Source organism: Dermacentor andersoni, chromosome 10 (assembly GCF_023375885.2).
Source record: "Dermacentor andersoni chromosome 10, qqDerAnde1_hic_scaffold, whole genome shotgun sequence".
In the NCBI taxonomy this organism is placed as follows: Eukaryota; Metazoa; Arthropoda; class Arachnida; order Ixodida; family Ixodidae; genus Dermacentor; species Dermacentor andersoni.
Genome location: NC_092823.1, coordinates 140630975 through 140645395, shown reverse-complemented (window position 1 = coordinate 140645395; position 14421 = coordinate 140630975). Strand labels below are relative to the sequence as shown.

At 45.4% G+C, this 14421-nt stretch overlaps 1 protein-coding gene across 5 annotated transcripts in view; it reads right to left on the bottom strand.

Moving 5' to 3' along the window:
* Positions 1-14421, bottom strand: part of Patr-1 (Protein associated with topo II related - 1) — a 246701-nt gene that overhangs the window by 14619 nt on the left and 217661 nt on the right. For all 5 annotated transcript variants that reach the window (XM_055078308.2, XM_072285096.1, XM_055078309.2 and 2 more), the window contains one exon: positions 127-227. In XM_055078308.2, coding sequence (XP_054934283.2) covers positions 127-227 — 101 coding nt within the window. The remainder of the gene's footprint in view (positions 1-126; positions 228-14421) is intronic.

Below are 14421 nucleotides of genomic sequence, written 5' to 3'. Positions count from 1 at the left end.
ATTCGATATATCCGGGATCGACTGTATATGGTATACAGTACAGTATACAGTGTAGGATGGCCACCCTAGCTTTGTAGCCATGAGCAGGCACAAAAGAGCAGAAAGAAATATAAAAAAAAGTCTTACCATTTCTTGTGCACTTCTTCCAAGAATGGCTGGCTAGCTTCTTCACACTGAAAATGGTGTTCCACTCGCACTACAATAGTCCAGGCCACACGGAGAGCAAACTGAAATAAACATTTTGTACCACTGAACTATGTACTGCTACACAACGACATCCAAACAAGACAGAGGCTAACAGGAAGATGGAGGCTTGAACAGTGGTTGCACAAAGAATTTCACTGAAGCAAATGTATTATGTCTGACCAGTGTTATGTACAAAGACATGAATCACATAATGGCAGGACCCTTGGAGTTCAGCCAGAAGGGAAAGTAAATGATTTTATATTTGAAAAACTAAAAGCCAAGAAGAAAGATGCTATCATTTCAGCACCCTCTTAATTTTTGGAATTTGTACTTATGATTCCTTTTAATGGTAACTAAGGCAGGTCATATGCAATTCTGCCAAGTAAAAAATTCTGCAGATCTCATGCACTGTGCGAATCGCCATTATGCAAAGCATTTTGCAGGCAACTGGCTATGCAGCATCGTTCGGGGTTCCACAAAGTGCTACCAGGTTGACCAATCTGTTTTGTGTAAATACAGTAGTTGCGTGCGTGACGCAAGTACAGTGAACTGGATTAAACGTGAGTGTGTGTGTGTGATGACAGCAGCTAGATGATGGTAACAATGATTGCATAATTTCTACGAACGATCGAATTAATGTGAACGAGCGGCATGGAGGCGAGAGATGGATAAGAAATTCAAGAACTAAATGCTCACTGACAGCAGCACGTGGTATCACTTAAAGGACACATATAGGCGACTTGACGGCAATACTGTTACACAATCTGAAGCCCGTCTCCTTTTATAGCCGTTTGGTCGAGTGGTGTGGTGCAGCAGTTTGCCTTGGGCGAGCTGTGATGACGTGCCATAGCGGAATTCAATGTAGCGTTGTTGTACTCGCACACTATGTGCATATGTGCACGAGGTAAGTGCATGTCTCGACATCTGATTAAGCGGCCTGGTAACGACGAGATGGGCCACGAAAGTCCGGTACGAGATTATGGATGAACAACGAGGTAGCGTGCTGCAATCTGGCAGTCGGAAATCAATGATCATGGAAAACTTGTTTCTCAATCGCTGTTTAAACGAATGCAACCACTGCCTGGTGTTTGCTGCCAAAATGCTGGGATCTTCTTACACATGTGACCTGGCTCGAGTGCTGGTGGCATGCGAGAATCAAAGGCAAGAATCGGATTACGAAGCTGGAAGGATGATGCAATGACCATCACGAACATGAGCATATAATCATCGGCCCAAGTACGTACTTGGTCCACTGGTTCGGCATAATTCCTTCTCATAATAATATCATGTCGTGAATGCGTACAGGCATGCCATGAATTTATCTCATTCTTGTCACAGATGTCATGACATGCATGGGAATCACTTCATTGCTTGACATAGACAAGTAATGATATCCATTCATGGCATTTATGGCCAACCATGTTATGACATGCATGTCATAACATGCATATCCAGAATGTATCCAGGGGTAGAAGTGCCTGTCATGTCATTCAATCCATTTATGTCATCTCCTTTACAACATTGATGACATGGATGTCACTTATGCCAAGACATGATTGTCATTCATGTCAGGTCCATTGTTTAACATGCATCAAGATATCCATGACACGAATTAACTGACATGCATGGCACGACATGCACGTACACGTGTGGTCATTATGTCATGTCAGGAAGTACATATCATGCGATTAATGGAATGTCATGATGTGCATGTCATTAATGTGATGGCACTGAAGTCATGATGATGATGATGTGTGGTGTTTTATGGCGAAGGGCCAGGTTTGGCCAAAGAGCACCATGACAAGTGGTAATGTTGACGATGTATTATGGATTGCGTGCACAATGAATTCCTCATGGTAGACGTGACATGGCTGTAAAAGGACCTAAAACCTGTAGCTGTAAGTGGCGTGGAATATATAGGTGCTAAAATAATGACGGTGACTAGGCTGATATAGGCTATGGCAATGGGCTTTCATTAAAACATGATGCAATAAAACAGAACACTGACACCAGAGTTTCAAGAGATTCCTTGAATGCAGGGCTATTAGTCATGTGCTAAAAGTGGCCTGGCCAAATGATTTTCAGGGTGTCAGTTTCGGCTAAAGAATCTAAGACTGTTTGCAGATTAAAAAGCGGTTCATCGCTAAGAAAAAATGCAGGGTGAAGGGGTATATTCTCGTGATATGCAGCAGGGAAATACTTTTTCCTCTCTCTTTGTATGGCAGGGCACTCAATAAGAACATAATGACTGTGAGACTATTGCTGCACTAAATACAAGTTGGAGGATCGCTCCCAGTCAAGAGATGAGAGTGAGTACCGTATGTGTGGCCTATCCTTAATCGGCAAAGAAGTACTTCCTTGTACCGGGCTGTTTTTCCACTTATCCAGTTCCCAAGTTTTGGTTTTACAATGTGAAGCTTATTCATTGCTTGTGTATCCCACTCGCCTTGCCAATGATTCCTCAATTTACGGTGCAGAAAAGGCTTTAGGTCTGTGGCAGGGATGGGGTTATTTCCATCTTTGTCGCTAAAACTCACTGACGTAGCCATTTTGTCAGCAGCCACATTGCCTTCTATACCCCTGTGGCCAGGTACCCAGCATAAGACGATCACTTGATTGCACATATTTGCAGAGCACAACAAGGTATATAGTTCATTCAAAACAGAGTTATTTTGTTTTCGTAGGCTAATTATGGCTCTCACTACACTTAATGAGTCTGTGAAGAGAACAGCCTTAGCGACGTTTGTAAGCCTTATGTGCTTAATAGCTGAGAGTATAGCGTATGCTTCCGCTGTAAAGATGCTTGTGTGTGGGTTTAGTGCCCCAGATGTGGAAAATGAGGGTCCGAGAGCTGCGTAAGCAACACTACCAGCAGACTTCGAAGCATCTGTGTAATATTCAGCACAGGAATACTTCTCTTTAAGTTCAAGAAAATGTGATTGTATGTGAGCCTCAGGCGCTCGTTTCGATATTTTTAAGAACAATATGTCACATTGGATAGTTTGCCACTCCCAAGGCGGTGGAAGCCGAGTAGGAGCTATTAAGACATTCTCTAAAACAGGGATGCCTGTTTCTTCTGACAGTGCTTCCAATCGGAGGGACAGAGGAGGCCTGGTGGCTGGGCGGTTATGGAATAGCCTGGCAGTGGACAAGTCACTAATTGTAAAATGACATGAATGCTGAATATCTGATTTAACTTCTAGGGCGTAAGAGAAAGTTAAATATGCTCTTTGTAGATGCAGAGACCATTCGTTGGATTCAACGTACAGGCTCTCTACAGGACTAGTCCTGAAAGCACCTGTAGCAAGATGGATACCCAAGTGGTGAATCGAATCTAACATCTTCAAGGCACTAGGCATAGCAGAGTCACTCACTATAGCACCGTAATCAAGGCGTGACCTCATCAAACTTTTATACAAGCTCAAAAGGCACTTTCTGTCACTTCCCCAGGATGTACAGGACAAGAGCTTCGGAAGATTCATTGTCTTCATGCACTTTGCTTTCAGATAATTCAAGTGGGGGATAAATGTTAATTTAGAGTCTAAAATGAGGCCCAAAAATTTATGTTCATGGCTCACAGGGAGCTGTTGTCGATTAAGGTAAATAACGGGTTCAGGTACTATACCTCTCTTGTTCGAGAAGAGAACACACATGCTTTTTTGCGGGTTTAACTTAAACCCATTCTCGTCAGCCCACTTTGACAATTTGTTTAGCCCAAGCTGTACATGTCGCTCAAAGATGGAAAGACTACATGATTTAAAACCTATTTGTACGTCATCAACGTACACTGAATAAAACATTGTACGTGGTATGATGGTATAAAGCGAGTTCATTTTTACAATGAATAGAGTGCAGCTCAGCACGCCACCTTTTGGTACACCCGTTTCCTGTGTAAATAGACGAGATAGCGCATTACCAACTCTGATGCGGAACATGCGGTTAGATACGTAAGTCTGGATGACATTCAGCAAATTGCCTCGCACTCCCATTTCAGCCAGGTCACGGAGAATTCCGAAACGCCACGTGGTGTCTTATGCCTTCTCCATGTCAATAAATACTGACAAAAAGAACTGCTTATGCACAAAAGCAACGCGAATATTTGTCTCAATGCGGACAAGGTGATCGGTAGTGGATCTACCTGCCCTGAAGCCACACTGTAGGGGATCAAATAGTTTGTTACTTTCAAGAAAATGAAGGAGACGCCGGTTAACCATTTTCTCAAACAGTTTACATACGCAACTTGTCAACGCTATAGGCCTATCGCTGTTGACCGAAGTTGGATCCTTGCCGTCTTTTAGTATTGGAATGATTATTGCTTCCTTCCAGGCGGATGGAATGCAGCCGGCAGAAAACAGAGTTGAAAAATGACAGTAGCGTTTTGTGGGTTTCAGGGTGTAGGTGTTTGATCATTTCATACAATATTCTGTCACTTCCTGGAGCGGCCGTGTTACAGCCATTTGGTGCAGCTTGGAATTCCGCCATGTTAAATGGACGGTTGTAAGTTTGATTACTATTTCCTTTCTGACCCAGAGGCAGTCGTTTCGCTTGTTTCCGGTATCTGAGAAATGTATCCGAGTAGTGGGATGAACTAGTAATCTGTTCAAAATGTACCCCTAGAGGATCAGCTTGGTCAATAAGTGTGTCTCCTTGTGTATTCACCAAGGGTAAAGGATGAGTTTCGTGGTCTTTTATTTTGTTTACCCTGTTCCAGGTTTTTCTGTCATCTGTATATGAATTAAATTAGAGATGTATTTTTGCCAGCTTTTCCTTTTGGCTAGGTGGCGCGTTCTTCTACCTTCGGATTTTGTTTTCTTGAAGCCAATCAAGTTCTCGGTAGTTGGACAGTCGCGAAGGCGACTCAAGCTTTATTTTGATTTTTGCGAGCTTCCTTACACTGCTCATTCCACCAAGGAATACGTCGTTTAGAGGGCGTTCTGTTTGTTTCAGGGATACATATTGATGCAGCGTCAGTTAGAAATGCCGTCAAATATGACACTGCATCATCGATTGAGAGAGTACAGGCATTGAAGTCATATTATTCACATTAAGTCATGCACACATGTCGTGCCATTTATATCCAGATATACATTGAGTTAAAGAAACGAGCATAAGGGCATCACGTCATTCATGTCACGCTGCACATGACACATCATTCATATAATTACATTTATGTCATCCATGTTAGGTCATACACGTATCCTGATATACAAATGTGTTCAAAATGTATCGAACAGTCTTTCCCACATAAACTAATGAAGTTCGGGAGGCTTCCTTTGGTGGATATATGGAGGGGACACACACGTGCATGCTTGAATCTTTTGTTTCCACCTGAAGAAAGGATTAGTTGCTGGCATTCGGCCTATGAGTGAGGACGTGTAGTGAGCACTTGTCAGATTTCAATAAGTTACAGAATGATGAAACAAAATAAGCAGCAATATTGCATCAAATCTTGCAAAATAAATTGGGAATACCCTCGTGGGAACCATTTGCAGGATTCAACAGGCTTTCAGGGACGATGCCGTGAACACCTCATGGATAAAGGAATGGTACAACTGCTTCAAAGATGGCCGCACATCAGTGGATAGTGTGAACGCCGTTCAGGCAGACCCATAACAAGGTGAAATGAGAATGTCATTGAGCAAGTGCGGACTTTGCTCATGGAGGACCGTCGCATCACAGTCAGAGAAGTTGTGAACGAGATAGTGGCTAAGCATTGGATCGGTACATTCAATTTTGACCAAGGATATGGGCATGAGGAGAGCGCCCGCAAGGTTTATACCGAAAATGCTAACAATAGAGCAATAGCAACTCTGGAAATCGCACAGGACCTGCTGGACAATGGAAATAGTAACCCCAACTTTCTGAACACTGTGATAACAGGTGGTGAGTTGTGGGTTAGGGTACGACCCAGAAAACAAGATGCCGTCATCACAGTAATAACATCTGACATCCCAGAAGCCAAAAAAGCATGGCAGGTCCACAGCAATGCTAAGGTCATGTTGACCATTTTCTTCACCTCCCGTGGGGTGGTGTATCATGAATACGCACCACAAGGCCAAACCATCACAAAGGAAAACTACGAGAAGGATCTTCGTCGCCTTCGTGATGCTGTGTGGTGCAAACGACCAGATATGTGGGCAGCAAAAACATGGCATCTCCATCATGACAACGCAGCTGCCTATTCTGCACATCTGATTCTGATTTTTTTCGCCAAGCATAACATTCCTGCGGTTCATCAGGGTCCCTACTCTCATGACATGTGTAATTCCATGCGACTTTTAACTATTTCCCAAGCTGAAAATGCCACTGAAAGGAACCCGATTTGAGTTGAGAGAAGGTATGATGCAGAATGCGATGGCCCAGCTGATCACCATTCCAAAAGATGCGTTCCAGAAGTGTTTCTAACAATGGTGAGAGTGCTATAAGTGTGTGCATTATCAAGGAGACTACTTTGAAGGGGATTAAGGTCTTATACCTCTTAATCAATAAAGCTATTTGTGCTGACCAAAGGTTTGATACCTTTTGAATATACCTCGACATAGAGTTAAATGACCAGGACGGCATCATGTCATTTACAGTCGCCAATCAATTTTCCGGACCTCGTGGGGACCAAAAAATAGTTAAAAAAATCGAACAGTCTGAAAAACTCGTTCACCCCTCAAAAAAGTTTATCAGGCTTACAGAGGGGCTTAAAATATTTATAATAATGCCATGCCTAGGATTGGAGGCAATCGATTTGCTTTGATTTATGCAAGAGTGACGTCTCCGTATATACCGTATTTACTCGCATAATGATCGCACTCGCGTAATGATCGCACCCCTGAATTTTGTCATCAAAATTCGATTTTTTTTATTTCCCGTGTAATGATCGCACCCTGAACTTGCCGCAGCGATATGTCGTGTGCCAAGTCTAGCTAATAATGATCGCGCTTACCATCTGTCGAATGCTACGCGAACGACTCGTCTGCACGCACCAAACATTCTTAAGTAGATGCCTGATTTCATTACTTTCACCACTTTCCGCACTTCCATGGCAAAAAGACGTACAACCAAACTTGCCTTTATTATGGGTAGGCTTTATAATGGTTGTGGTCAACAAAAACAAAAAAGGCGCCTTTCGATTCTTTTCATCTGCACTCGTGAGCACGCAACAAATCGCGCGCGGCAATGATAGTAGCCACGTTTACACTGATACGTTAAAAGTGTACCCTATTCATACGCCGACGCTTTTAACACAGCTAAGATATTCGCCTACCCTTAGCGGAAACGTGCCGTGTTAGGATAATAGTGAAGACAGATGCCGCAGTTTCCGCAGCACGCCGGCCATGTGTTTCTATGTCACTGGCAGCTAAGCATGCCCATCTCTGTTTCTGTCCCCTCAAAGTGGACATGGCTACGTTATTGCCGCAAACTTGCCGATATTAACGATATTATTCATCACTGATACGGAAGAAACTGTTTCAATGCACGTAATGTACTCACGAGAAGAAAAAAAAAGATCGCGTTTGGCGCGTTCGGCTTGCTCCGCCGGCCGCCATTTTTGTTTTGGTGTCCCGCATCCCGCAGCAAACGCGGGACGAAAAAAAAAATTTTTTTTCTCGCGGGAAATTTAACATGTGTAATGATAGCACCCCTGAATTTGCGTCAATTTTTCTGACAAGAAAGTGCGATCATTATGCGAGTAAATACGGTAGTCTGACAAGAGCGTCGCCACGTTAGTGATCTCCGTTGCCGGAGATCACTGTGGAGATCGAAGAAATGAATCTTGAAGGTGTGTACGGTAGGGCGATTAAAAGACGGGACAAAAGAAGACACACAGGGACACACACAGTGCTATGTGTGTCCCTGTGTGTCTTCTTTTGTCCCGTCTTTTAATTGCGCTACCATACACTCCTTCAAGATGCATTACCAACAAGCTCACATTGCAACCCTCGAAGAAATGAGCCATATTTCTTTGCACCACTTGGATTTTGCAAAGGCTTCACATGAGGTGGTGCCGATCGCACAAATGTGAAGCTGCACAAACACACACGAAGATGAGACTGTCTCTGAGACACACCTGCGGAGGTATTCTGTAAGAATCCACCTAGTGGACTGTCCATTTTGGCCACTGCTGATTGGCTAAGGCCGCTCGTCTCCTCCTCTCTCAAACAGCTGCATCCAATCAGCAGCAGCCGAAATGGACAGTCCACTAGGTGGACTCTTACAGAATACCTTGCCTGCTCTGTAGACACACGATGTGCAAAAAAGCAACCAAAACTTAAAGAAAAGAAAAAAAGATAGAAAAGAAAGAAATGGATCTTGCAGTAAGTGGTTATGACTGTAGTGCAGACCGAAAAAAAAAAAAAAGAAGTAAAGTGCCGCCCCCTGGAGCGTTTTGGCAGCCAAGGAAGAGCGGGCATGGCCTCCAAGACGGGAGGATGTCGTGTGCCCCCCAATCTTGGAGACTGTAAAGTAGGACACTGAAAGCCAAGCCCGGCCAAGCCAGTGAAAAATCCAACATGGCGGCCCCCAAGATCGGGTAGTGTGGCTCGGAACGAGTGATTTAGTCTGGTTTAGAGCCTAAATTTCACTGAAACATCGGTCGCGAAAATGCATTAGGTCTACGAGAACCCTGACGGTGCATTTATGAAGTCCAGAATATCCACTGTCCGAATTTTTGGAGTCCGAAAGATCTATTGGCGATTGTATACTATTAATGTCATGACAAGCATCTGATGTCATCGAAATCATGATATGGGATGCGCATACATGTCTTGTCATTCAATTCATAACATTTGTCATTAAAACAGACGTTTGGGCGAGTTAGTAAGACATATTTAAAACAGAACAGCGCTATGCTATCATGCTATCATAACGCGCTTAACAAATCATGCACGCACTCTATGCAAGATAGCTTCAGTCATCAAACGGATTGTCTGGTAAAGGCTGGTTATCCCAAGCAGTTGCTAGTGTCAGTGTCAGAAACTATCCTCAGTAGTTTGAGCAAAAACAGAAAAGAACAAAGGGTAGATTCAACGACAGGAAAGGGAGAAGTAAAAACCACTGTAGTGCCTGATATTCATGATGTCTCCCATAGAATAAAAAAGATAGCTAACAGAGCATGTGTCAAAGTAGTTTTCTCGGTGCCGGCCAAGCTTGGGAAGATGTGCAAAATGGTTAATAATGAATTCGTTCCAAGAGAGTGCAACGTTAAACATGAAAATCAATTTGTCTCTTGTAAAGAGGGAGTTGTTTACGGCATTCCGTTGTCATGTGGCAGGCTTTATGTCGGTCAAACGGGGAGATGCTTTAATGAACGCCTGAAGGAGCACAACAACAATATGCATAATACAGTAAAAGGGCATCTGGGCATCCACTGTAGAGACTGCGACGCCAGGACCTGCCACCCTGACTTCGCTAGAACACAAATTTTAAGTAAACATAGTAACCAACTAACCCGTGAAATCATCGAAGCAGCGCACATCGCCTGGTCAAAAGACGCATGCGTCAGTAGCCCCTCCTTATCCATTACGTCCAAAGAACTAGCATTTTTAGCGGGGGGGATATGATGATGGCAGTTATCTCTCCTGTTCAGTGCAGCGTGTATGATTGATTGTGAATACATGTATGGTTTTTAGGTTTTTTCTGTTGGTTGGAGCTGTTATATATTCTTCGTTCCAAGCAATAAACTTCAGTTGCAAGTTAGCGCTCGTCCGTGTCGTTTCTCCCTGCTTGTCCCCGTGAAAACCCCGCTGTTCTGTTTCAATTTATGTCATCTCATCCATGTCAGGTCATGCATGCATGTCATTTATATCCTGACAAACATCGAGTTAACCCTTTCATGACCACGCCTATTCTCATCAATAGCGTGTTATCGACGGTTACAAATTTGTATTTTGGCGCTCTCTGCCAAAATACAAATTTGTAACCATCGATAACACACTTCTAGACAGCTAGGGCCATGTAATGTACTAAAAAGATGTACTAAAACTAATGCACTAAAACGGCGCCTACAGTTAATGCTGACTTGTTGGCAGTGTCAGAGCACGGGAGGCATGCAGAAATGCGCTGTTTCTGCAACTCATCGTAGCTCTGGCAGTGCTGAATGACGTCCGTGATAGTTTGGGGATTTTTGGCAATGAACATTTGGGGAGGCATGCAGAAATGCGCTGTTTCTGCAACTCATCGTAGCTCTGGCAGTGCTGAATGACGTCCGTGATAGTTTTGGGATTTTTGGCAATGAGCATTTGGAAGGCGTCGTCCTCAATCCCCTTCATGATGTCTGATTTTATCAGCTTTGGACATAGCAGGGTTGATGCGACGGCAGAGGTCTGCAATATCCTCAATGTAGGATGTGAAGTTCTCGCCGGATTGCTGGGCGTGACCGCATAAGCGCTGTTCTGTGCGAAGCTTGCGAACAACAGGTCATCTGAAGACTTCAGTGAAGCTCGTTTTATAGGAGACCAGTTGGCAATATCAGCTTCGTGATGGTGGTACCACAGCTGCGCCACAACTGGCAGGTAAAACTTGACGGTGCTGAGTTTGTCGCCGTCATCCCACTTATTGTGGGCGCTTAACCGTTCATACGAAGTGAGTCAGTCTTCGACGTCGTGCTTGTCGGTGCTGTTGAAAATGACAGGGTCTCGCTGTCTTAGTACTCCGGAGCACGCGACCAGCGGTGTGTGGTAGCACCTTGCTGCGACACGTCGGTAGGCATTGCCGAGGCTGGGTTGGGTACGAAGTTCCCGGATGAAAAATGGAACCAGCACCTCCACCAATTGATAGTACGCGTTTAGATTCGCTCGGCGTTTTATATTGATACATGCATATTGCGCGTTTCTTGCGGACGATGTATGCGGGCGCCCCGACGAAGACGACGAACGCTCTCTGGCTTTTGAGCTGTTGGCTGAACTGGCCTGCAGTGCACTTATCCTTTGTAAATATACCTTGTAAACAGTCTCCAGTTCTTAACCTTCGTTAGCATAACATTTTGGTGGAGGGTGCCGTTCACCGTCCTCGCGATGGAGCTCTGCAGCAGCCGTACTGTCCTGCTTTCCGCCATGGCTCCTGGTGACGACACCTCATCTGCTTCTACTCCTGCGACCCCGACAACAATGTACGTTACAGACGATCACCAATCCCCGCGATGCTGACATGTTCTCCGGGCAAGACAATGTCGACGTTGAGGACCGACTCAGCCTGTATGAGCGTGCTAGTCGGGACAACCGCTGAGACCCTACCATTATGCTAGCGAATGTCCTATTCTACTTGGGTGGAACTCCTCATGCCTGGTTCCGAACACACGAGGACAAGATCTCTAGCTGGGATGCTTTCAAGGAGAAGCTTAGCGACCTCTTTGGAAATCCCACTGGTCGGCAGCTGGCTGCTAAAAAAGAGCTTGCTACCCGAGTTCAGTCTTCTACCAAATCATATGTCTCGTACAAACAAGACGTGCTCGATCTTTGTAGGAAAGTCGACGAGAAAATGACCGAGGTTGACAAAGTCAGCCACGTACTCAAAGGGATCACGGACGACGTGTTAGACTTGTTGGTCTTCAACACTGTGTCCACCATCGACGTCACTGTCAAGAAATGCCGCCGCGTCATTCCACAGTTCTTCCAGCTCCCTAACACGGCTGCGACATTGTCTTGCACCGACCTTACCACTTCACCACCCTTAAATGAGCACATCACACGTATTAATTCACACGTAGTTCTTTTTACAGCGCTGACCAATTGTCCACATGACCTAAACCTCGGAGTCGACTTTCTTATGGCACATTCAGCTTTGATCGACTGTTCTGCCGGTACCCTTTGCCTCGAACTTCCTCTACTCACGCATATTCGTGCCGAACTGCCGAACAACTTCAGTACGACCGCCTTCGTCCACCTGCTGCCTAAAGCCTTGTCGATCATCTTTTCCTGTGCTTGATGGTGATTACGTCACCACACCTGTTCCTGATGTCCTTTTGATGCGCCATATCACTGTGTCCCACTTCGTCGTCTCCGTCGTCACCGTCGCCGATAACTGGACATGCCTCCCCGTTGTCAATTTTGGCCTGACAAAGGAAGTTCTATCACAAGGCATATTGGTTGCAACGCTGCGTGCTATTGGAGATGACCACGTCATGACATTTGCAGTAGACGTCTGCTCAGATTTTTCACTATATATACAGGATGCTATTTGCCCTGATGCAACATTTCGTCCCATGATTGCTGCTGACCTATTGTCTGAACAAGCAGCAGCTCTGTATCGCCTTTTGGTTTTCTACCACGACATCTTCGACCTCAAGAATCGCCAATTGGGCCAGACTTCAATTGTTAAGCATCACATAAATACTGGTGATGCAAGTCCTATTCATCGCCGGCCATATAGAGTTTCTGCTCAAGAGTGTAAGGTTATTCAAGATGAAGTGAACAAGATACTTGCCAAAGGCATTGTTGAACCTTTGTCGAGCCCTTGGGCGTCGTCCGTGGTGCTTGTTAAAAAGAAAGATGGCACATGGCGTTTCTGCGCAGATTATCGTCATCTAAACCGCATTACCAAGAAAGACGTCTACCCCTTGCCTTGTATTGACGACGCCCTCAATTGTCTCCACGGTGCCAACTACTTTTCATCAATAGACGTTCGGCCTGGTTATTGGCAAATTTATGTGGATGAGAAGGACCAAGAAAAGACCGCATTCTTCACCCCTGATGGTCTATATCAATTCAAAGTTATGCCATTTGGTCATTTGAGACACACCTTGAGTGCTTATCAGCTGTTCTTCAAGTCTTCCGGGAGGCTGGTCTCCAACTAAATTCATCGCAGTGTCGCTTCGGTCGTCGGCAGATTACTGTGCTGGGCCGCCTCATCGATGCTTCTGGTACTCAACCAGACCCGGAGAAAATTTGTGCTGTAATGTTTTTTTCCTATACATCAGTCTGTCAAAGACGTCCGAAGTTTTGCAGGACTCTGCTCCTACTTCCAATGCTTCGTTAAAGACTTCGCAGCGATTGCCCGACCACTTACTGCTCTTCTGAAAAAGGACGTGCCGTTTACACGGGGCCTTGCTCAATCTGGTGCATTTGCCCACCTCACCAACATTCTTACCAAGCCACGTATACAGGCCCACTTTGACCCGTCCTCTCCTACAGAGGTGCAAACCGATGCTAGTGGTCATGGTATCGGAGCCGTCTTAGCGCAGTGTCGACAGGGTCACGACCGTGTTATCACCTACACTAGCCGCCTCCTCACAGCAGCGGAACGCAACTATTTGGTTACAGATCGTGAATGTCTGACTCTTGTCAGGGCGGTTTCCAAATTCCGCCTGTACTTGTATGGCACGCACTTCTCTGTAATCACGGACCACCATGCGCTCTGCTGGCTTTCCCCACTCAAGGATCCTACCGGCCGGCTTGGTCGCTCGGCTCTGCAGCTGCAAGAATATTCCTATGCAGTAGTGTACAAGTCGGGCTGATTATGTCAAGATGCAGACTGTTTATCACGCCATCCAGAGGACGAACTATCCACCGACCCTGACCCCGATGCCGACGCTTGTGCTTTCTCTATTTCTCAGCTGCTACATGTTGCCAATGAGCAACGCTGTGATGCCACCTTGCGCACCATAATCGATCGCTTGGAATCTTCGCCTTCTGATTTGTCCCTTCACCTGTTTGTTCTCCGGGATGGTGTACAGTAGAATCTTGATGATACGAATTCCTCGGGAGCACGCGAAATATTCGTATCATCCCGAATTCGTATGAGCCAAAACAAGCCAATCTCGACATGGTAATGAACACAAACTTCATTGGCCACAGCTACTTCCGGCCGAAAAAGTCCGTTATGCTCGCTTGCACTTTTTTGCCCTCGAGGTCATTGATGAGACATGCCTGAAAGGCATAAAGTCGTGCAGTGGTTTCGTCGCTCATGTTGCCGGCACTTACGGTGGGGCGCAGAACATCGAGAGCGTAAAGGCTTTCTGGCGTCGACGGCAGCTGATTGCACACGTTGGCATCTTCACCATCACTCTCGGTCTCGACTTCATTAACTTCGTCGACCAATTCTTCAATGGATCTTAACCCGCAGGTCGCGACGTTGTCGTCCGCGGTGACGAAGTCGTGAGCGGAAGCTTCAGTTAGCAGACTCCCCCAGCCTTCAATTCCAAAGTACTCATCAGCTCTTCATTTTTCTCCCGTCGGAGCCGCGTCCCGTCCTGTCTTAAATTCACATTTGCGAAAACAGTTCGCGATGGTGTCCGAGGTCACATTATCC